At 45.5% G+C, this 23,737-nt stretch overlaps 1 protein-coding gene across 1 annotated transcript in view; it reads right to left on the bottom strand.

Moving 5' to 3' along the window:
* LOC147906348 (uncharacterized) overlaps window positions 1–23,737 on the bottom strand; it is a 604,593-nt gene that overhangs the window by 466,302 nt on the left and 114,554 nt on the right. The window contains exons 8-9 of the mRNA XM_087391025.1: window positions 14,922–14,993; window positions 14,061–14,240 (exon numbers count right to left, since the gene is read on the bottom strand). Coding sequence (XP_087247151.1) covers window positions 14,061–14,240; window positions 14,922–14,993 — 252 coding nt within the window. The remainder of the gene's footprint in view (window positions 1–14,060; window positions 14,241–14,921; window positions 14,994–23,737) is intronic.

The raw sequence follows: 23,737 nt of genomic DNA on the forward strand, positions 1-23,737 counted from the left end.
GGAGGAAAGCCAACTCAAACATGAAGATCCGTCCATCAATTAGAGAAAGGCTGAAAGGAGGGTTAAGAGAGGTTGAGGAGAGGGACGTGAAGGAAAGGCTAAGAGAGGAAAAGGGAGGGGATTAGAGAGGCTAAAGAGAGAGCTGAAGGGGAGGGGGTGAGAGAGGCTAAGGGGATGAGAAGAAGTGGCTGAGAAAGGCTAAGGGGTGCGCATAGAACTTACTGCACCTCAAGTATCAATAGAGCAAGCAAAAAATGTACGGGTTCTAATGGGGGGAGCAATAATACTTAAGGAGGATAGGAAGCTAGAAGATCCCACCCTTCTAAAGTGGGGTAAGTGACACTGATCTGCCTGCCCACACTCTTGACTCTCTGCCAAAAAAGAGAGCCATCAAGGTGCTGAAGCATGATGTGGTGATAAAAAATGTTAGGATATGACACAATGATCCTAAAATCTATGAACCCCATCCAATTTGATCGCCTCTGCGAAAGAAGGTAAACCAAGGAGGGGGATCTTTGTGACCAGCCCGAAAGTACCTCCAATCATGTGGCTAGGAGTCCAATGTACACCTGAGGCAGAGCTAGGAATCTAATGAAGAGTGAATTCTCCACCTGTCTTCCTCTACAGGGTCAAAGACTAAAGAGCAGGGCTTGAAGAAGATCTTCTTGGAACCAAGTGCTCAGGGACTAGCCTTGAGCACTATGCTCGCAGCTCCAAGAGAGTCAAAATCCACCTAAAAGAAACCTTATCCCAATAATTGAGCATCTCAATGGTGGGGTATGAGATTTGAAGGTAGGAAAATTGAGAAAATACATGTTCTCGTGGATGATGGAAGTCGAGGATTGATTACATGTGTAGCCATTCACATATCAAGGGAGGAAAGCCAACTCAAACATGAAGATCCGTCCATCAATTAGAGAAAGGCTGAAAGGAGGGTTAAGAGAGGTTGAGGAGAGGGACGTGAAGGAAAGGCTAAGAGAGGAAAAGGGAGGGGATTAGAGAGGCTAAAGAGAGAGCTGAAGGGGAGGGGGTGAGAGAGGCTAAGGGGATGAGAAGAAGTGGCTGAGAAAGGCTAAGGGGAGGGGCAGAGGAAAGCTAAGGCGAGGGATGAGAGGTAGGAGAAGTGGGGACTGACGGACCTGAAGGAAGAAGGTGGAGATGGCACGCTGAAGGAGGAAAAATGCAGGAGAGGGAGGCAAGGAAGGGAGTCAAAGAGTGTGTTCTAGTGTGTACTAGGAACTAGTTCATGAGTCTTTGTGTGAAAGAGTGCCATGTGGCATCTTAGGAGTTATCCCATATACATATGGTACTTGAGTGTGTATGTCCACTCTACATGAGTGTTGTACTTTCACTTGTCACATCAATCAACTCAAGTGGATCTTTTTGGTCATGTAAGTGATTTCCTTTGTTTCTTGCATTTCTTTCCATTTCCATTTCCTTTCATTTCTATTTCAAATTATGCTTCCTTCCTTCTATCTCCCTTTCCTTATTTCCATCACCTTCCCTTTCCTTCATCTGGTATCAGAACCATGTCCCCTTTCTAGGTTTCCCTTCCTTGGGCAAACCTTAGGAGTGAGGTAGCCCGGAAACGGAAGCTATCTTCTTCCAAAGTGCAGCCCTTCCCTCAATCTCTTCCCTAGCCGCATCATGAAGATCGAGATGCCGACTTGGAGGAGCTGCTCATCATCAACTTGCCGCTAGCTGCCCGTGCAACAGCCCGTCTGCCTCAGGCTCTCCTTTTCCGCCTCTTCTTCCTGCCCGTTGCCTCTTCTCCCTGCCCATGCTGCTCCGCACTTGATCCCTGCTGCCCACGCATATTCCAGCTCACACTCCTGCTGCCCACACATATTCTGGTGTCATGCCTTGAGCTCATGTTTCGTACCCCCATCATGACGTCATGCAGCATATGCAGATCTGCCACAGCATATTTCCAGCTATGTTTGGCGATGGCGTGGTGCAGGCAGCAACCAACAGCCCTTGGTGGAGCTCTCCTTCATGTGCAAGTCAGGGATTGGTTGCTGAGGCAGCAGCCATCAATGTGGTGCTATTTGCAGCAGCGTTTGAGTAGCGGCTCATCTCTTGGTGTATCATCCCTCTTTGTTGGTGTCTTGCCAGCAAGGGAGATCTTTATTTTTTTGGTTTTTCTGATCAGCGTCAATGGAGACTCCTTCAATTCCTTGTATAAGCAGGCCAACCTGCTCTCTTGAAGCTTGGCGACGTCTCCATCTTCATTTCCAGCCTATATGTAAGAGCTGCCTGCACCCCTACTGCCTCAATCACTGCCTGGCTGCTCCAGAAGAAGTGCTGAAGAATGATCTGCCTCAAAGAGCACCATGACTTCTCTTTCCACATCCCTCATTGTCAAGAAGTTCAAGAGCGAGGGGCTTCCCACTTGACAAACTAAGATGCAGCTGCTTCTCATGAAAGAAAATGTATGGGATGTGATTGAGGATGATCACCACTACACCACAACAACGGATCTTCAACAACTCAAGATATGGAAGCAAAAAAACTCAAGAGCCTCTCCTCTTGTTGGACTTTGCCTCGACGACCCTTAGATTCATCATATCAACTTCTTCTTTTTTTCAAAGAAATGAACCTTCTATTAATGCTTGAAAGACTTCATACAAAAGAGCAGCCTCGAAGGTGTTGAGCATGGAAAAAACCGGGAAAGGCTGAAAGAAAAAACCCGGCCTGTTCCAGAGAAACCCAACTCACTGCCAACTGAATCTCTGGTACAATGGCTAACAGCCAGGTGGGGGGACTATACAACCAACGAATCCCTCACGGAGTGAAAATGTAGAAAACTCATGCAGGCCAAGCCTTGCAGAAACGAGCATGCCTCTCGATAGTCACACTAGAGCCTGGAGCACCACGCTCCCAGGTGGAGCGTAGAGTGTAGATGATATCCTGCCAAATGGCGACCAGAGTAGCCGAGGGTGGAACCGGATGCTCGCCCATCACGAAACTACAGTAGCGAGCCACCCAAATGTTCCACGCAGTGATACTGGCTACCACCTCCCAAACATTGTCCTCCGGAGGAGAAGGGGGAGCTAGGCTATCCGGAGGGACTGCCACATGGAGCGCTATCCTCTGAATGCTCTGACCCTGTATCCGGTAGGCTGGGGAAATCTCATCAATCTAGAATGCGTGTCCTCCCTCAGCCAACCAAGCCACCATCCCCCAAGTGTAGTCCCTCTGAAGACTCTGTATACGGGTCGTGATTCTAAGGGCTCCCATCTAGATCCTCATTGCTCTACGATAGCTCCAAAGGCAGTGCGGGATCGTCTCCAGGAAACCAGTAGACACTGACCCTCCACTCACATCTGCTCCAACCATGGTCAGATAGGCAAGCCTCCGTCGGCGGCCAGCCAAAAAAGGTAGGATATCCTCCTCAGCCGAAAACTAGACCATAACCGCGTCCAAAACCTGGAACGGACATCCCGGGGCACTCTCTGGGTCACCCAATGCTGCTCCCTCGAAGGGGTCCACCTCAAAGAGTCCATTTGAAGCCTTCTGCCAATACGTGTGGCGTAGGAAAAGAAAGGCACCTTGTCTATCCGCTCGGCAAGGCCGCCCCTCGAGGGCCAGAACCACCCTCCAGGGTCCTACAATCCTGTGAGACTACTAACGGAACGTGAACCCCAACTACCTCTCGGGCCACAATACCAGTTGGAGTCATCCTCTCCGTCTGAAAAAGCTAGCTGTAAAAACCTGTGGTCAGGTCTAATATCTCCTGCAAGTCCGTGTGCATGATGCCCTATGGATCTCGCTACAGCTGTTTGCTGCCGATCGAGACACCCAGTGGTCTGAAAAAACTACTTCGTCATCCTGTCCCCCTGTTGTACCTACCGGGCCTGGGAAGAGTGATAGGAGAACTCAGCCCGCCGAATCTCCATGTTTTGGAGCTCCAAGCGAGCGCTCTCGAACGTGTCGCTAAGCCACTGAGAACCTGGGTCCTACTCTGTGAGCTGCTCTATGGAAGCGAGGTCTTTCCTCAGAGCCCCCCATTCGCGGTCCTGAAATGTCCTCCTCCGCCTAAGGGCATGAGCCTATAACTCCTCACTGCTCCTATGGATCGCATCGTCCACCCATGAAGCCCAGCCCTCGCACGGTGTCATCTCTGACTGCTCCCAAATCTCTGCCATGATCTGCTGGATCTCCTCGTCCTGCAGGAGGTCCTCTGGAATTCGGACCAACTTTTGGGGAAGATCTCGATGGGGCTGATCTAAGTGAAGTACTACCAGAGAGTGGTCAGACATTGTAGTACCTGCCAAAATCCCGGTAGAGCCGCCTCTGTGCAGTGCCCAATTCTTAACATAGAAACGGCCTAGTCTCTCAAGCAGTCCATTGTGTCTCCTCTGTTAGAAAGAGAAGAGGAGGCTGCCACGTATCCAGCTGAAACTCTCTCTCTCTCTCTCTCTCTCTCTCTCTCATAGAAGAAATGAAGGTCGAAAATAGTTTAGGTTTTAAATATCATCAATCTCTATATTCCCCTCTTCTCGGCCTTTTGCACGTACAGAGCATGTGCACTACTATGATTTAACTTGTGAATCTTTTGGATTTTATAATTGTTTGCAGAGAGAGTCTATGCTTGAAAGGATAGTCATAAAAGTAGAGGATGTGCTCAAAGATTATTTTGGCCAACCTGATAGTTTTGTTTTGCATGATAGGGTTTCTCTCTAGTTGTATTGTGAAGAGATTCAAATGGAGAAGAGGAAATCTCTTTTTCAAACCATTGTGTGTCTAGAGACTCTCGCCATGGGTCTCTGCCTGTTGATCATGAAAATGAACTCCTCCCAGGTGCTACGCTCTGCTGCTCGCATCTCAAAGGAGGAGGCACCGCCCTGTTTGCCCTCCCCAAACTCTAGGTTGTTGAAGTCCCCTCTAACAATCCAGGAGTCTACATGCTTGGGCATACACGTTCAGGATCCCAATCCTGGACTCTCCTGCCCTAACTCCCATCTAAACTGCCCGTCCTGGGATAAGCTCGCCCTGATCATAGACCTTTGGAGCCAAAGTCTGTGAGATCGAGATGCAGACCCCTCCGCTCCATTCTACTACAGGGGACCACTTGTCCGGGCCTCTCCTTGAGAGAAGGCAGTGTCGTCGTCTGATGTCTGCTGCTGAGAACATATGCTTCCTCTGCAACTCTTGTCGGAGAGTATCAGGTACTGCAGTTGACTACGAGCACGGTCGTGGAGCCCGTGCATGTTCCAACTCACTATGGTCCAGCTCATGAGGACAAGGGCAGAAAACAAGGCTCTCCTGTGAGTGGGTGCCTGTTCTAGAAAGACTGCCTTATATGACTGCCTTATGTGAGTGGGCGAATAGTCCGTGTCTGTGCGACGATGTACTAGGGTGGATACCGGCTCAATGCCGATCTTCTGTGCCCACTTCATCACGAAGGACACTTCCACCCCGAATAGCTCCACACACTTCTGGAGGGACTAGAAGTATGCCTGCTCCACCTTTGCCTCAAGCGGGAATCTGATAACTCCTACCGCAAAACCACAATTGGCTCCTCTTGCGCAAAGCTTAGCTGAAAAAATTCACCTCCGCACCATAGGTGTACCAAAGGTCCAGTCCCCGTGCTCCCATCCACTCGTCCATCATGCGTGAAATCAGATCTCCCATAATAGCATCAAATACCTCTGGGGTCCACTTCTCCACCCTGTGGAGGCAAACTTGAAACTCCAAACGGGGTGTGTCTAAGAGCCCACTTCACTGATCAAACCCCCTTTCCAACACGTGGCACTCTAGGATATAAAGTAGTATAGTACTACTCTAGAACACACTAAAAGTCACTCAAATTGACTCCATTTCCTAATAAAAGTCTCGCGGTAAGGGACGCCTAGGCTGGAGGTTAGAAGCTGCTAACCAAGAGGACGAGCCCCATCCCTCTCGCTCCCTCCCCGAATGGGCCTAATGCTGAAGCAGAAGGGGACATCGTCTTACCCTTGCCTGCTGGCAGGGGTGTCGAAGCAGGGGAGGGGAGGGAGGCTGAGGAACCTGCTACAGAGGTGGGGAAGGGGGAGCGGATCATCACGCTAACATCCCCCATTGCCTCATAAGGAACTCCTGGGACTCGCTGCTGATGCAAGGGTGGATGCAGTCGTTGAATCTCCATCACGGAAGGATTATCTGGCTGGTTGGTAGCCTCTCCCGCTAGGGGAGGTGGAACTCCACATAAGGGCTCATGTTGCTGCTGCTTCTCCTTAGGTGCCTCGCGGACAACCTTACTCTCTCTGCGTCTGGCCCTCTGCTGCTTGCAACACTTTCGGGCCTATTTGCTTAGTTTTCTTTTCTTTTTAACTTGGGTCTAGTCCCCTTCTGAGGGGGTCACCCAGGGGGTGGGACTCCTGCTGCTCCTGTCTGAGGGGATGTTGGACTCTGGTCTTCTGACTCTGCCTGCTCTGCGGGGGTGGGAGGGGAGGCACTCGGCCATGGCCCACGGGGGCAATCTCTGGGGCTAGGTGACCCATCTGTCTGCACCGAAGACACTGGCCTGGTAATCCAGAAATCTCTACTCGCTGCCGAAGTATGTCCCCTTTAAGGGTCTCTAGGAGGATCAACTCTGGGAGGGACTCTGGGCTCTCAACCACCAGTCTGAACCTAGGGACCCCATCATCTGCAACAACTGAGGCGGCCGACTCTAGTGGAGACTCGAGCACGGTGCCAAATGCGCGACCAATGGAGGGGAGGATGGCTCGATACTCCTTTGGGAGCCCTGGGAAGCAAAGCGTAACCGAAAAATGGGAAACATATGGTGTCGTGTCCATGTCCTCCACTATAAGGCCATGGTACCACGGAAAGAGGTACACTAGATGCGGGCCAAGGAGAATGGGGCTCTGCTCCACAGGAGTCGAGGCAGTGTCGGGGGAGCTCAGCTGGATGAGGAATACGCCTCTTCCATAGATGGTGACCTCCTGGATGTGGTCTCCCTCTAATGTCAAGCTCGCCTGGATCCACTCTTGCACATGTCTCCATGTAGGCCTGAGGCCCACAATCCTGCCCACAAGCAGTAGATGCAGGGCCCCTCTCCCATCTGGGCCACTGCATGTAAATAGAAGCTCCAAGTGGTCTGCCATGCTCATCCAAAATACTATCATTCCACATGATAGGCTGCCTTTAAGTGTTCCAAGACTTTATCATCGAGGACGCTAATGTCTGAAGAGGGAAGGAATGTTACGCTCTAGCCGAGGTAGCATGACCTCAGAAGAATCAGTCGACATTTCCCTTAAAGGATCTATGTTTGTAATATATTTGTTTGTGCTTCATGTAAATGATCGGGAGGGAATTAATGTCAAGGTCCTAGGTGAGGGTTGATAGCACCAGACTAGATGGATCTAAGGCTAAGGGCCTAATGCAAGAAATGTGCCTAGGGGCAAAGGAAATTAAAGCTTCCCAAGTGAGGGGTGAAATGTTGCATTAGGAAGACCCTATGATGATGACATGTGGCATCTAGATCCATCTAGGGAGATGGGGCTTGTTGGAGTTAGTGAGAGATGGAGAATGGACTGTTCACATATGTTTCTGATCTGATTTTCTCCGTCAGCTCTCACGCTTCAGCAAGATCGGCTGGGTGGAACAAATTTGGTGCTACTCCTGTGATCTGCTTAGAGTTAGAAAATAGTGTTTGATAGCGTGCGAGACTGTATGCATCTGATAAAAAAGTCCTTCCAAGGCTGCCCAAATATCTGACGGAGACACCCCTCTATACCCAAGTGAAACCAATATAATTAACCCAATCCAGGGTGTCATCATCGCAAATCCAAAAACCATTGGATTTATGCCAATTAATGTGTGCACCTGCAGCCATGCAAAATAAATCCAAGGCTGTCCGGAAGGAAGTGAGTGTCCTGGGAGAGGCATCCAAAAAAACAGCCGTGTCATCTGCTAACTCACTATCCATGAGCTCTTCTTCCCTAAATATCAGCTTGAGATCTAAGGTAGATACTCATAGCTTCCGCCACAAATAGAAATAAAAAAGGGGCAAGAGGACATCCCTGGCGGACTGATCTACCGATCTGAAATCTGTCCCCTCTTACCCCCCCAATAAGCACCTGGCTATGGGCTGATTTGTAAAGAGAGGATACTCCTCTAATCCATGCATCTGAAAAACCAAAGCGAGATAGAGTACCCTCTAAAAAATCCCAGTCTACTCTGTCGTAAGCTTTCTCAAAGTCCAAGAGTAGAATGGCCAACTTCTGGCGGCTCTGCATGGCCCATTCTGAGGCCTCCCAAAATGAGAAAATATTATCAAAAATACTTCTGCCATGACCAAACCCTGTCTGTGTGTCATGAATCAAATCTGGAAGAAAAACCTATAGCCGTTGACTGATGGCTTTCGCCAGAATCTTGTAAAAAGTGCCCAATAGAGTGATGGGTCTCCATTGTGACACTAGATTCCTATTACCCCCCTTTGAGATGAGATGAATGAGACCATCTATAAGTGAGTCAGGCATCTCACTGGAGTCCCACACGCCTTGCAGGACTGATGTAATGTGATCACCAATCTGCTCCCAAAAAGTAATAAAAAAAGAAGCGGTAAGTCCATCCGAACCTGGGCACTTGCCCTTGTAAAGGGCAAGTAATGCAGTCTTGAATTCTGCATTGGTGAAAGGTGCATCAAGAGAAACATACATCTCATCCTTCACCAATACAGGGATACACTGCCAAATAACCTCTCCGGCATCATCTATGGCCTGTGTGTCCAGATCTGCAGTAAAAAGGGATGCAAAAAAATCTGAAGCTACACGCATGACGGCATCAGGATCTGACTGTAACACCCCGTCCAAGTCAACAAGCTGCAAGACACTATCTCTACTATGTCTGGGCCCATGAGTAGAGAAAAAGTGTTTGTTGACCCTGCCACCCATCAGAATCCAAAAGGATTCCCGTGCATAAAAGGCATACTCTTCTCTCTGATCCAACAATATCTGTATATGAGCCCTTGCTACAACAAGGCGCTCCTGAACCCAAGCATCTGTGGTTCTCTTCTGCTCTTCCCTCTAAAGGGATGCTAACTGCTAGCGTATACCAATCTCACATCTCCTGGAATCAGCGACTATATGATAATAGTCACTAATTCCAAATAAGGCTGCAGCTACCTGAGATGGTCGGACAACTCCACCCTGTATGTGAGAAACCCAAATCTGTAAAATATCCACCGTGAGGCTCTCCTCTGCATAAAAAGCATTCGAAATCCTAACACTAGCAGAGCGTCCTCTCCGATGAGGCTCAAGAATCTGCAACACCACCGGAAAATGATATGAGGTGGTAACCCCAGTAGAAATGCATACAAATCTGCCTCTGTCAAGTGCCCAATTGTCTACATAAAATCTGTCAATATGTGCATGGATGGGCATGTGTACTCTCCTGTTCGACCAAGAGTACAGGAGTGACTGTGGCATAACATGAAAGGCATCATCAAACCAAGTGTCCCTGCCACTGTACTCAAAGAGAAAGGCATCCCAGGCTGCCCTCTCCAAAGAATGAATTCCACCCTGTTTGCCTCCCTTTTTGTCTGATGGCAACTCAACCATGTTGAAATCGCCACCAATGATCCAAGAATCTGCAATGGGGACCCAAGATAGTAACGCCTTCCAAAAGGAGACTCGCTCCCCTCTGTTGTTGGGGGCATACAGATTGAGAAGGCCAATCTTACGCCCTCCAATCAAAATAATGATTCATTGAGCTCTAGAGGGGGAGATAATACCATGACCAGCAACCAAGGGTAGAATAGAAGGAGAGACCGAAATGCAAGTACCTCCCCTTGTGCCCATAGCAGGCGACCAGAAGGTATGTCCTGAAAGAAGTTTGCCAGACTTAGGCCAATCACTGGCATCCAACTTGTGTTCCTGGATAAAAAGGATATCAATAGCACCTCCAGTGACATCTGGATGAAGCCAATTCCGGATCAGCTGCCTACGGCGACGGTGTGGAACTCCACCTAGGCCCTGTATGTTCTAGCTGACTATCCTCATCGACAGGATAATGCTGGGTGGAAAGGCTTACCCGACCTAGTAGAGGAGACCAGCTTCCCCTGGGCCAAAACACTCCTACTGAGGGCAAGAAACTCAATAGGTGAAAGGATCCCCACACCTGTTGAGGAGGAGGCCCTATCAGAAGGAATCCCAATGACTGGGACCCCTAAGGTGGAGGGCACAAACTCCTCATCCATGATAGAACAAAGAATCTCCGCTCTTTACATCAAGCACTGAAGAGGCTCTTGCCTCCATCAGAAAATGGAAGTCCACGTGTAGACATTGTAAGCACAAGGGCCATATGGAAGCGCATTGCTACACAAAGAAATCAAAAGAACAAGACCAACGTCATGCCAACTTGGTTGAAGCAGAGGAGACCCCATAGGAGATTCCAGCCATCGACCAAGCACTATCTGCCCATGTCACCCTTATTGAGGATGACGACTCATATGTATTCTCGTTTCTCTTATGTAAGTCAATAAAGGTCCTCTGCCTTGAGTAATCCCTCTAAAATGATGTATGTTTTTGTGGCTTTGGAGTCAATAAGGGTACTCTGCCCTGGGTAGTCCCCAAAAAATAATTGTATTGGGTGTTTACTCTTATGGCTATGCGAGGCTCCTACCTAGTTCAGAGTAAGGGGGGGTGACGTGGAATGGTTCTCACTGCCGGTTGTAGAAGTCACAATCACACGGGAGGTGTTGGATAGTTGGACTTCCTCTTTGCAGTATTGCAATGGAGGGGGGATCGGTCTACTCCTTGCATGTTGGGTCTCACACTCTTTGCTCCGAGGGGGGATGTTGGAGAAATCATAGTCAAAGAGTGTGTACTAGTGTGTACTAGGAACTAGTTCACGAGTCTTTGTGTGAGAGAGTGCCATGTGGCATCTTGGGAGTTATCCCATATACATATGGTACTTGAGTGTGTGTGTCCACTCTATATGAGTGTTGTACTTTCACTTGTCACATCAATCAACTCAGGTGCCTGCTTTCCATCTCCTTCCCTTTCCTTCAAGTAAAATGAAATGCAAGGTGGAATGCACGGAGAGGAAGGTGGAAGCTGCCTGAAGCTGCTGGAGAAAGGGAGGGGGGCAGGAAAAAAGGCAGTGGCGTAGGGAAAAGGGATGTGCAGGCAAAGAAAGGAGGAGGTAGGGCAGAAGAAAGAGCGGGGCGGGGCAGAAACAGGGCAGCAAGGGTGAGGAAGAGGAGCTTAGGGACAGCCGGGGGGGGGGGGGGGCAGGGGGGGGCAGAAGGGTAGTAGGGGGGGGAGCTTGACGGGGGGGGAGCTGCCATCACAAGATCTAGATTTTTGCTGTGGGGTCTTGGGAAGTGGGAGTGGATTTCTGCAGGTGATCATTCCAAGAGCCACTCTTTTTTCCATGTTACAGTCACACTGATGCTAGGAACTTTCAGATTCAAGCTAGAGGCTGAAGACCCTCCAGAGCATCTCCCCGGGAGACAGTTCAAGTTACTGTGGATTTGCGAAATGATTTCAGAGGAGGCTTTGGACATCTCTCAAGAGTAAGAGGATTTCTATTTACCTATGGATTTCTATCCATGGAGGGATTACAACTAACAAGTGGAGGGAGACTTTTGGAGCAAAACCTTCATGCCTATGGTGCTGACATGTCTCAAAGTCTATCCGAAATTGCCTTTGGGAGTGCAAACATGCGATGATTATTTGGGGGGTTTCATGGCTTATGAATAAATTCATCTTCACTACTATGTATCTTACTTGGGTTTCAGTAGCCTGGCTGCCCTTGACTGGGCCTCACATATTTTATTGAAAGCGTGGACTCATCATGGGCTATCAAGGTTTAGAAGCATATCATTCCTTTCTATCATATGGATACTATACTATTTTCCCACTTCATAATCCCCAGCACCATTAGATATGAGTTGGGGATCATTGTCAAATCAAATCCTCGTACATTTGGCCGGTCCTTCACATGTGGCCACAGCACTTGCCAGTATCAACGACTTTTGTCACTCCGTTGCTAGTGCTCGGCAAGGTGAGGTACTCAGGCGGGAGGTTGGTATCCACCAGCAGTTGGCAGCCTTGCAAAGGGAGGAGCAGAGATGACCATCAGATGCTTGGATACATGAGCGCCTTGTTGCGGCAAGGGCTCACTTGCAGACATTGCTTGATCAGAGAGCAGAGTATGCCTTCCATGCACGGGAGTCATTTTGGATACAGATGGGAGGGAGAGTCAATAAACAATTTTTCTCTACACTTGGTCCCAGACATAGTAAAGAGAGTGTCAGGCAGCTTATTGACTCTGACGGCGTTTTGCAGTCTCATCCGAATACCGTCTTGCACTTAGCGACAGCTTTCTATGCCTCCCCCCTTTCCGCAGATCCTGACACACAGGCCAAAGATGTGGCTAGAGAGGAAGTTTGGCAGAGTTTACCTGTGTTGGTCTCACCAGAGATGATATGCTTACTTGATGCACGCTTTACCAACACAAGATTCAAGTCTGCCCTCTCCGCCCTTCATAAGGGAAAATGCCCTGGTTCCAATGGTATTACTCCTCCTTTCTTTATAGCCTTTTGGGATATGATAGGTGATCCTATTACTTCAGCCCTGCAGGGCATTTGGGACTCGGGTGAGATGCCTGACTCACTGACCGAGGGACTCATACACCTTATCCCGAAAGGTGGCAACAGGAATTTTGTATCCCATTGGAGACCCATCACTCTGTTGGGCACTTTATACAAAATCCTTGCCAAGGCGATCAGCATCCGATTGCAGCTCCTTCTTCCAGACCTCATCCATGATACTCAGACATGCTTTGTGCATGGCAGGAGCATATTTGACAATATCTTTTCCTTTTGGGAAGCCACTGAGTGGGCTATGCAAAGCGGGTAGAGGCTGGCAGTTCTACTCCTGGACTTTGAGAAAGCCTATGACAGAGTAGATTGGGGCTTTCTTGAGGGCACTCTTCTATGTTTTGGTTTTACAGATGCATGGATTAGAGGGGTCCCTCTTGGCACATTTGGAGAGCCAGATGTACAGAGGCCTTGGATGGCACCCAGATACACCCTTCACAGGTGTTCATGGGTATTTGGACTGACACGATTCACACTTTGATAGCCATTTGGGCTAGCATGCAGGGCCCTTCACGGGCAGCCTCTTCTAGAAGGACTGTTTTTCTTCGAGTTTAGAAGGGTTCTCCCTTTTTATCGGAGGTTTCTACTGGATTGAGATGGCACTATCAGCCCCAATTCTTTCTTTTTGGCTCTTGAGCTTTTCATGCATTGCATGGTGTATCCGGTATGGAGCTTGCTCTAACGGTTTTCTTTAATACTTAATAGAAGTCTCTTTTTGGGGAAAAAAAAAAAAATCCTGGTACATTTGGGGGGCTAAATCCACAGAGGCATTAGACAGCATACAAGATCATCCTGTTTAGACTTATTGTTGCATATGGATGGATATTGTGCATACACTGATGGCTAAATGGTCAAGGACCCAGGCCTCTTCCACACCAGCAATTGGAAAGAGGAGGTGTTTTCTCAGAGAATAGAGATACAATTCCTTTCTTTCTTGAGTCCCCCTTTGGTTTGTTTGGGCATTTTCAGCCACTTTCTTGGGATTTGCATGCTTCGCATGGTGTATTATACCTTGACTCTTTGTCGTCATGTATCAGTTCTTTCATACTAATAAAAGTCTTTTTTTCTGAAAACAACAAAAGGAAAGAAGAGAACAGGACTATTTGGTTCAATTTAGCCTATTTATATTGAAGTGACTCCTCCTCTAAACACTTCTTACTTTGGCTTTATTATGATCATCCAAATTAGTACTGCTTGAATTCTAGACAAAACAAGACTATGCAAAGTAATTGAGGGGAAAACAAATTAAATTGAGAAATAGTTTTAAAAAAAGTAGAAAGGAAAAGTTATCGAATCAGTGTAATAAAAGAAAACCTGTTCCTATTGTGTTGTAAATGAATGCATCATCGTTTTCAGTTGTTTGATTTTGTATTCTGAGATTTGTAATTTTGGAACCATTCGACAACTTGGAGTGTGTATTTGAACACAGACAATAAATGAAACAATACAGAGCGAGGCAATGAACCTGCTCAGCTGCATCAACATCATCCTCAGTTAGCACATCCAATGACACAGGTTGAGAGAGGCTGAGAGGCTGTATTACTCCTTTGATAAATAGATTCTTCCATTCCCACCATTCACTATATGGAAGAATGCAGTTTGTTGAAACTTGGTACAGCACTGAACTCTCTGCCAAGCTTACTATCTGGAAACAATGGACACAAACTATATAGCTACAAAAAGGCATTAATTTTTTTTAAAAAAAATTACAGTCAACAAAAAATGTGCTAGCCAAAAATCATGTCATCCAATAAATAAAGCAAAAATGGCAGGGAAAACAGAAAGATTTTGCCATACGTGTTGCTCATCTTTTCATGGGAAGACTTTGGGGGGGCACAACCACAACTGATCATTGAAACTAGGTTTTACAATTTCTCTTGCAATCAGCAATTTATGCTGTTGAATTAACTAAATATTTTATGTTATGAAGCATTTTCCTGTAGTAATAGTAGTGCATTCACAGGAAAGTGTGCTGGAGAAATACTCAAAAACTTTGAGGAAGCACAATCAAAACCGTTCATTGAAATTAGGTACTACAATTTCTCTTGCAAGCAGCAATTTATGCTGTTGAGTGAACTAAATATTTTATGTTATGCAGTAATAGTAACAGTAGTACATTCATGGGACACTCACAATTTAGAGGCTTTGGGGGAATACAATCACAACTGATCATTCAAATAATGTATCACAACTTCTATCACAAAAGAGCAATTTATGCTGTTGAATGAACTATATTTTATGTTATGCAGCATTTTACCATAGTATTAGTAGTACATTCAAAGGCTACTGTGCTCGAGAAATAAACGTAATGTAATGCTATTTATACCTGTAATAAAACCTCAAGGCACAGTTGTGTATGTTTGAGCCGCTTCTGCTCAGATTTTCTAAGCCTTTCCTCCTTGACATAGAGAAAAAGTCAACGACTTAGATAATGATCATGCATAGAGATAAAGACAAAAGATGCAACCGGGTGATCATTTTCATATATTGTCAATAATTTTTTTAACTCAGGTCAGTCTTGTATTCATCTCCTTGTATATTATGAGTCTTTTTCTACTTAAATTCATGAATATATCAGAAAGCACAGAAACAAATGTATTCTTTTATCACATCAGTAAAAGAGAATCAATATAAGAGGAAACACAAAACATAGGTTATCTCAAGTGTTCTTTTTCATCAAGTTGCCCTACTGCTCATTTTACATGACTTCATCAAAGCTTTTAGAGATAGAAGACGAATTTAATGCTAAGAGCCATATTCTCAGACACTGATGGATACCAAAATAATATAAGCTACATCTGCAGTATAAGCTGCAACATCTGCAGGTGCAGATACATACGCAATTTAAGCTGTGGGCTCCTCGATGTTGCAGCTGCATTCAATTAACTATGTCTTGTTCAAATTCCAAGGCAGCAGACATGATCCCATCCTCTCCAACATTAGTTATTGCTAGCTTGATGGTCCACAACTCTTCTTCTTTTAATCTGTCTGTCCTTGGCCCCTCCATTATCTAATATTTAGGTCAACTCATGTGTGATCTAGTCGATCTTGGGATAACTATGGTCAAGGGCTTGCTCTAAGGTGCATGTGTGCATCTAGGGGAGTCACATGTGTGTGTGTGTGTGATGTAACCTCTCATGGGTTTACCAAAAAAAAAAAAAAAAAAAGTGTGTGTGATGTAGTACTGACACGGAACTTGATAATGCATTGTCCCATCTCGGCAAATACAAGTCCCCTGGCTGGGATGGTCTTACGGTGGAATTTTATATTTCTTTCTGGGATGATTTGAAAGATGTTCTCTTACAAATGATCAATGTTGCCTGGCAAGAAAATCAATTGCCGCACCTCTGGAAGCATGGCATAATTAAACTTGTGCCAAAAAAAAATCTTTGTGATCATATGTCAGATTGGAGGTCTATTACTTTGATGCCTGTAGTTTACAAACTCATTGCCAAAATGATTGTGTATAGGCTTCATGGGACTCTGAATGCGGGCCTTCATCCTCATCAGTATGGGTTTGTGCCGCGAAGACAAATCCATGACAATATCTCCAATGCATTGACTGCAATTGAATATGCTAAGTACTCGAATCAAGATGTGCTCATATTGCAGGTAGATATCACTAAGGCATTTGATACTCTACAATGCGATTTTATCTCTCAAACCATGACAAAGTTAGGCATTGGTCCCAAGATAGCAAATGCAATTTATTGTCTTTATTCTGGCTCTACTTCCCAGTGCATTCTCGGAAGCCATCTATCTCGGTCATGGACATTGGGTCGATCAGTCAGACAGGGCTGCCCCCTTAGTGCTCTTTTCTATGCCATTGCGACTCATCCCCTCCTGATGTATCTTGATCATCTTACAAGCACAGGACAGATGACTGGTCTTAAAATCCCTGGGGCTGCATCTTTTTTGGCACATGCATATGCTGATGATTCCTTTTTATGCCACAGAACTCTCCTCGGGAAGTCCGCATGCTTATGGCCACATTATCATTGTATGGATTAGCAGCGGGATTGCATATCAATTTTGACAAATCCAAATTGCTTCCCCTAAAACAATGTGACTGGCATTCTATTCTCTAGCCTGGACAGATAGTGCATTCCAAAGATGTAGTCAGGCATTTGGGATATCCTATAGGATGGTATATCACTAGGAAGCAGCAGCTAAAATGGATCTTCCAAAGACTTCAACATAAATTGGAATATTGGAAAATTTCTACTTGGACTGGAAACAAGTGCTTTCTAAAGTCAAATGGGCTCCTGATAATCATTCGAGGACAAACTCAATGAGGAAAGAAAGTATTCATTGGAGTGCCATCTTTGACACTCCACTCGCTTTACAGGAACCGGTTAGGGCATATAATCTCATGAAATTGGGAATCTGATACATCAATGACATGGTAGATGATCATGGCCATGTCTTATCTTTTCCTCAGGCCACTGCCTCTTATGCATTGGGAATGCATCACAGATTGATATGGAAGAAAATTGATGATCTCTTGCATCCTTTTCTACCTATTCCCCCTATGGCTGACACAGACATGCTTATGGATTGGCAATTGTACCCCTCTGCTACATGCTCTCGTCCTATTCCTCTGCCTGTTTTGACCTCCATCAAAGTCTACAAGCTTCTTTAGCCTGCCCCTTGGATTCATCAATATGCTAATACTCTATGGCATATCAGACGGCCCCTTTCATGGTGGCGGAAGAATCTCCGACTATTATGGAGGTGTAAAATGCCTTTGAAACAAAGACTTTTTCTTTGGAGATGCATGACCGGCACACTGTCAGTGGGAATCACACTTGCCAAACGTCACATTGCTTCACCCACTTACTTACGGTGTCACGCTCCTTCAGAGACTGTCCCTCATTTGCTTTGGCATTGCCAGTCTACTCGGAACCTCCTGGGGAAAATTTCAGATCATCTTTGCCTCCGTTTCCCAAGTGACATATTTGGGAAACATTATTGGTTATTTGGCAGATTTAGGACGCCTTTATCTCAATACTCACTCTTTTTCTCATGGGTGAGATATTGGGCTCTTTGGACAATTTGGGAAGAGCATAATCTGGCATACTTGGGCCGTCAGTTTCAAAAGTCATATGAATCTTTTAGAGCCTCATTGCGGCAATCTTTATATGATGCCTGCCATGAGGGTGATATACATGCATCTTGCATTGAGCTTTTCTTTTTATGCTTCTGATCTGTGGAATACTCTCCATCTTGGAGACTTTCCCTCTTGTAAAGTTATGACAATATAAATACACTGCACTGAATTTTACAAAAAAGAAAAGTGTGTGTGATGTAGAGCTTTACAGGCACCTATTAAAGCATATAATCTTATGAAATTGGGCATAAGATTTGTCGGAGATGTTGTGGATCAACATGGTTACATGCTTTCATTTCCACAAGCTTGCAGGACATTCCCCTTGGGTCTGCATCATAGGCCCATTTGGAGAATACTTACAACTATGTTGCAGCCATTTGTTCCTGTTCCTGTTCCTCCACTGTGCTCACTGTGCTTGTACAGGACATATTACTGGACTGGAATCTGACTTCCTTATCTCCCGCTACCTGTTCACTTTCAATGCATAATCTGGCCTCCTCGATGGTCTACAGATTTCTTCTTCCACCGCCATGGATTGATAAGCATGCCAACACTCTTTGGAATTTGGATAGCCTTTATCTTGGTGGCAATCACAACTCAAGAAAATTTGGAAAGCTAAATTGCCATTGAAACAAAGGCTTTTCTTTTGGAGATGTATAGTGGGAGCTTTTTCCATTGGGGTGAAATTGGCAGCACGTGGTATTGCTTCCTCTTCCTGCCCCTGTTGCTCTCATCACCGTGAGACAGTTCCCCATTTGTTATGGTCTTGCCCGCACTCTCGGATATTGATCACTCATGTCTCTCATTTGCTGCGGCTTCGGTTTCCCTCTATCAGATTCGGGAAACTCTTTTGGATGTTTGGATGCTTCTCATCTCAGATGTCTCCATTCCTCCTTTTCTTTCACTCGGCTCGTTTTTGGGTACTATGGACTATTTGGACACAGAGATTGCATTTTAGGATGGGACAACAGTTTCCTCAGGCATATGCTTTCTTAAAATTGTCCCTCAAGCAATCTTTATATGATAGTTCTGCTGCGAGGGACTTGGATGCTACTAGCCTTGAAGTGTTTTCTGACTGTTTTTGAGTTCTTCCATTAGGCTCTCTTTTGGAGTCTAATGTCATGTACATTGATTTCATGTTAATAATATAGTTACTGGTTTCACAAAAAAAAGTATGTGTGATGTAGAAGCACACCTAGTGCTATGAGGTGTCTTTGTGTGACCTAAGTGATGATGTAAGCACAAAGGCCCCCACATGGGAGGTTCCTTTGATTTAGGCCAATCCCACTGATGTAGGGAAGGTGCCTATGATCTAGGCAACCCTCTTCCCATTTCTATAAGAGAGAGTCAGCTCTCTCACAATCAATAGAACACTCATTTCTATATCTCATGTGTTCTCACTCCTTGCCATGATGCACCTCTTTTATCCCACTCACCTCTTCATTTGGTTTCAGAGCAAGGTCGATCCTACCTAGCTCCTAGAGTCACCTAGAGCCCAAGATTTCATCTTCTTCATCACCTTCATTTTGTTTGAGCTCTCTTATGGGCTGACCATTGGAGGTGCCATAAGGCTGTAGCTTTATCTAGTTAAGGCGCATGTCTTCACTGTTGGGTTCTGCGCAATTAGGCTTCTACTGTCTGTGCCAACACTTAGACTGCTCGCGGAAATTTCGTGTAATTCAGCCTGCTGCAGCCATATCTGGTCAATTCCTCTGAGGGCGTGCTGGGTGACACTCTTGGGAAGGTGCTGATGAATTTTGGCGGACAATGGTCCACAGAATGCTGAGAACAGAGCAAAAGACCAGTCGAAAAAGGCGGGAGTCCCACACACAATGCAGCCCGTTTTTTCGCCTATCCTCTTGAGGATATTCTCTGATCTTAGGCCTTTCATTTGTCTCTGAAAGCCCTTTGAATGCCCTTCTCTACAGCCTCAATTGCACCCTCCAGCTTCAGATTGTTCGATTTGGGGGAAACAGTCAAAATATGGTCAAACTTTGACCATCCCAGAGGTTTGACCAGTCAAAAATTTTATTCTATATCTGCTTTAGCTGGCTGCACTAATAGATCTCTGTTTGACTAAGTATTGACTCCAAAAATGGACTCCACAAGTGTCATGGTACTTGTCATTTATGGTGATGATGTTTACATTGTCTATGTTTGAGTGCCATTTGCAAAGGGATAGTTATCATTTTGAAGATAGGTGACTTGTGTTGAGAGATACTGGTTGTAAGAGTATAGAACACTACCCTTGAATGATATATCAAGTGGTAAGACCTACTCAATATCATGTCTTCAGAAGGTGAAGGAGTTGTCCAAAGGTACTTATTCATAAGTGACATATATAGAAAATCATCACTTTTCATTGTGTGCTCTACCTTGACCTTGATGTCTAAAAAGATCATATTAAGTGATGAGCTTAGATGTGACATGATCAAGATGATATGTTGTGGTACCACGATAAAACTTGACACTTCAAGAAGATTATGGAGAACAAGAAGTCCACCATCCTGAAAAAAAGGGAAGTACAATGGATAGTGAAATATGAAAAGATCCTTGCTATGACTCATACATTCATCACATAGATGGGTGTGAGACTTCACATGAAGTTTGGGTGCAACTTGAAAAGGTATTTGGTGCACAAATTTTACTCAAAAGTCTTCTAGATGAAGAGTATAGCAACACTTGTACATCCAACTTGGTGGATATTGAAGCTTCTCTTTTGGAAGAGGAGAGAAATGGCTCCTACTACAACTCCAAGGAAAATGAAGCATATCTGGTTGAAGAGAGAACTCCATCAGCAAAAGAAGCATCCAACTTTGTGGTAGAAGACAAGGACTTTGTCTTTTAAGCAACTTGTCTTTGAATTTTTGTTAATCATCACTTGGTCAAAATTTGAGGTTCTCTGCCTGGAGTAGTACTCCAAAAAGATTGTCATGTCTTTTGTAAATCACCTCTGGTCACCATATGATGTAGGCCATGTGATATGTGTTTGGTCTATCCCATTTTTTGTAAACCTTGACCCTTGGGCACCTTTGCTAGCATGAGATCCTAGACATAGATTTATCCTTGACCACCATGAGATGGCATGAGAAACTATGAGACTAGATGTATCCTTGACATTGCAAGAGGCAAACCCTTGAGGGGGGGTATGTTGGGATAACTATGGTCAACGGCTTGCTCTAAGGTGCATGTGTGCATCTAGGGGAGTCACAAATACTTCTGATCTCATTGCTCTCATCAGACAGAGGCTTCGACAGTGATTTCCTACTGTTACTTTTGGCAGATTTTTCTGGTTGTTTGGCTTTCATCCACAGAGACAGGGTTTTGATTTATTTTTTGTATGGGTGCGCTATTGGACCCTATGGACTTTATGGATGGACAGAAATCATAGAGTCTTTGGTGATCCACTATTTTCATCTTTTCTTTTTTTCAAACGATCTCTGCAACAATCATTCTATGATTGTTTTCAGACTCGTTTGATTGATCAGGATGTGTATACAGCTTATACTGAGATCTTCAGTTGAGTAGTAGCTACTTCATTTTTGAAGTAACTATGAATGTAATTATTCTACAGCAATAAAAGATTTCTTCCCACAAAAAAAAAAAAGTGTGTGTGATATAGAAGCACACCTAGTGCTATGAGGTGTCTAGTGTGTGACCTAAGTGATGATGTAAGCACAAAGGCTCCCACATGGGAGGTTCCTTTTATTTAGGCCAGTCCCACTGATGTAGGGGTTGATTGCCACTGATGTAGGGAAGGTGCCTATGATCTAGACCACCCTCTTCCCATTTTTATAAGAGAAAGTCACCTCTCTCACAATCAATAGAACACTCATTTCTATATCTCATGTGTTCTCACTCCTTGCCATGATGCACCTCTTTTATCCCACTCACCTCTTCAGTCGATACCCCAATGATGGACCACTGTAGTAGCCTCTAGCCATCGTCTCCCAACCAAAAGGGAATAGCTACCAAATGATTTCTCCCCATGCATTAAAAAAAATATGCAAGACAATGAATGGAATTCACAGCATATAGGCACCGATGACCATACCAAGCTTCCAAGAGTGCACCGGTTAGCCAGTCTAAGAAGGAAGGAAGAGGTGTGTGTTATGAAGAGTCCATCTGGGTTCTCATAGCTTCCAAAGGTATACTTACTCCTTCGCCTCCGTTCACTATTGCTCCCTCGATCTTCTCATGATCTGAATAAATTTTCAGCTCAAGGGCTTCTACTTGAAAATTCAGGAGGAAAAGATTCATCTACTACAGCTTGAGGTACAAGAGCTCAAGCATAAACTAATGGAGTAGAAAATTGATAAGATTGAGGAAAGAAGGAAATAGTAAAACATAAGACGCTTGAAACTATGTTAGGTAGGATGGGGAGATGGAGAATGAGAAGGGCAGTGGATCACTATTCAAATGTAATACAGCTCCTACTTCACCTTTGCTTTATCCTGTTAAAGATATCATTACCACAGAGATGTAGTCAATAAAATCAAAGATCACAGTAGAAGTAGACAAAAGAATTAACAAAGATGACATCCAAGCAGAGATCATAGAGAATTGGGGGATTTTTGGAGACATAGTTTGAGATAAGAGAGGATAAACTCAGTAATGTCATTAATGCTTTTCTACTTAGAATTGGGGGATTTTTTGAGGCATAGTTTGAGATAAGAGAGGATAAACTCAGCAATGCCACAGCAAGAATACCCAACTGGGATCATGAAGACAGTACAAGGGAGCAGCAAAGAAGCAAAAATAAAGATCCTTAGGCATACTAAAAACTTGAAAGGCACGAAGTTATGGATAGCAGAAGGGCTCGCTCTGAACCAACTCAAGCAGAGAGCCATGGAACTCAATAAAGTAAAACAAGATCGGAAGGACGGAAAATTGGCTTTCTATGGGAATGGCAAAGCACTTATCAGGGGCTTCAAGGTTAAGCCTAAAGACTCTTAGTCTTAACCTATTTTTAAGAGAAATCTTCTTTCTTTCTTTCTTCAGTTTCTCTCTGCCAACAAGTAGTAAAAATTAAGAATGCCATGTGATAATCTCGGAAGGGCTTTATGCACTCCTACAAAGATGCTATACTCACTCCCACCTCCAGCACTTAATTAGATTAATTTTTGGTTGATTCTTAGCATCACTTTCTGTGAGCACTGTGGTGATGATGCTAGTAAATGTTACTATGTTAACAAGAAGCAAAAGATCACATAGTGTCTCTACAACATTGTTCACTATCTTTGTACGATGGATGACTGTTGCTAAATACTACACGACTCTTGCTACTCAACCTTTTGCTTCTCCTTCCATCCTTGGTAATGGCCTCTCTCTTAGCTTTCACCTCTTCACAAAACCTTCCTCTATTCGCAAGCTTGATGCAACTCTATGCCCTTTGTCTTAGGCATATCGCTCTCCATTCTTGATCCCCCCATGCAAACACACCTAACTCACTCCTCATGTTTATGTAGTTGGGTCCTTCCCCCCAACTATCGTGATTGAGATGTCCAAAGATTACTACACTTGAGACTATCTGCGTAGCACAAGGCACCAAACCCAACTCTTGTGCTTATCTTATGGATGTGATTGACCCAATTGCACTAGCAGTGCAAAAGTGAAGCTGCTGCACCTCCCCGGCTTTCCCCCTGCTGCCCCTCCCTAGCTCTCCCCTCAGCCCCTAGCCTTCCCGTTCAGCCTCTCCCTCCACCCTCAGCCCTCCCTCTCAGCCTCCGCCTTGCCTTCCCCTCCCTCGTGGGCACTTCCTCCCTCCCCCTCGAGCTTCTCCTCCTGCCCACCCCTGCTGGGCTGCTTCTCCCCCCCCCCCACAGCCCCTGCGGCTCCTCTGCCCCGCCCCACTGTCCCTACCCCTTCTCCCATCCTTGTCCTCCTCCCAGTCCCTCTCCTCCTCTCCTAGCCTCCCCCCCCCCCCCCCCTCCCATTGGGGCTGCTGCAACATCTCCTTCTTTTCCTCCTCCTCTTACTCTCCTCTTCTCCTTCTCCCGGTAGATCCATCTTCCTTTAGTTCTCCCGCCAGC

This window comes from Dipteris shenzhenensis, chromosome 1 (genome assembly GCF_047967505.1).
Source record: "Dipteris shenzhenensis isolate YYH24624 ecotype China chromosome 1, Dip_SZ_1.0, whole genome shotgun sequence".
NCBI lineage: Eukaryota > Viridiplantae > Streptophyta > Polypodiopsida > Gleicheniales > Dipteridaceae > Dipteris > Dipteris shenzhenensis.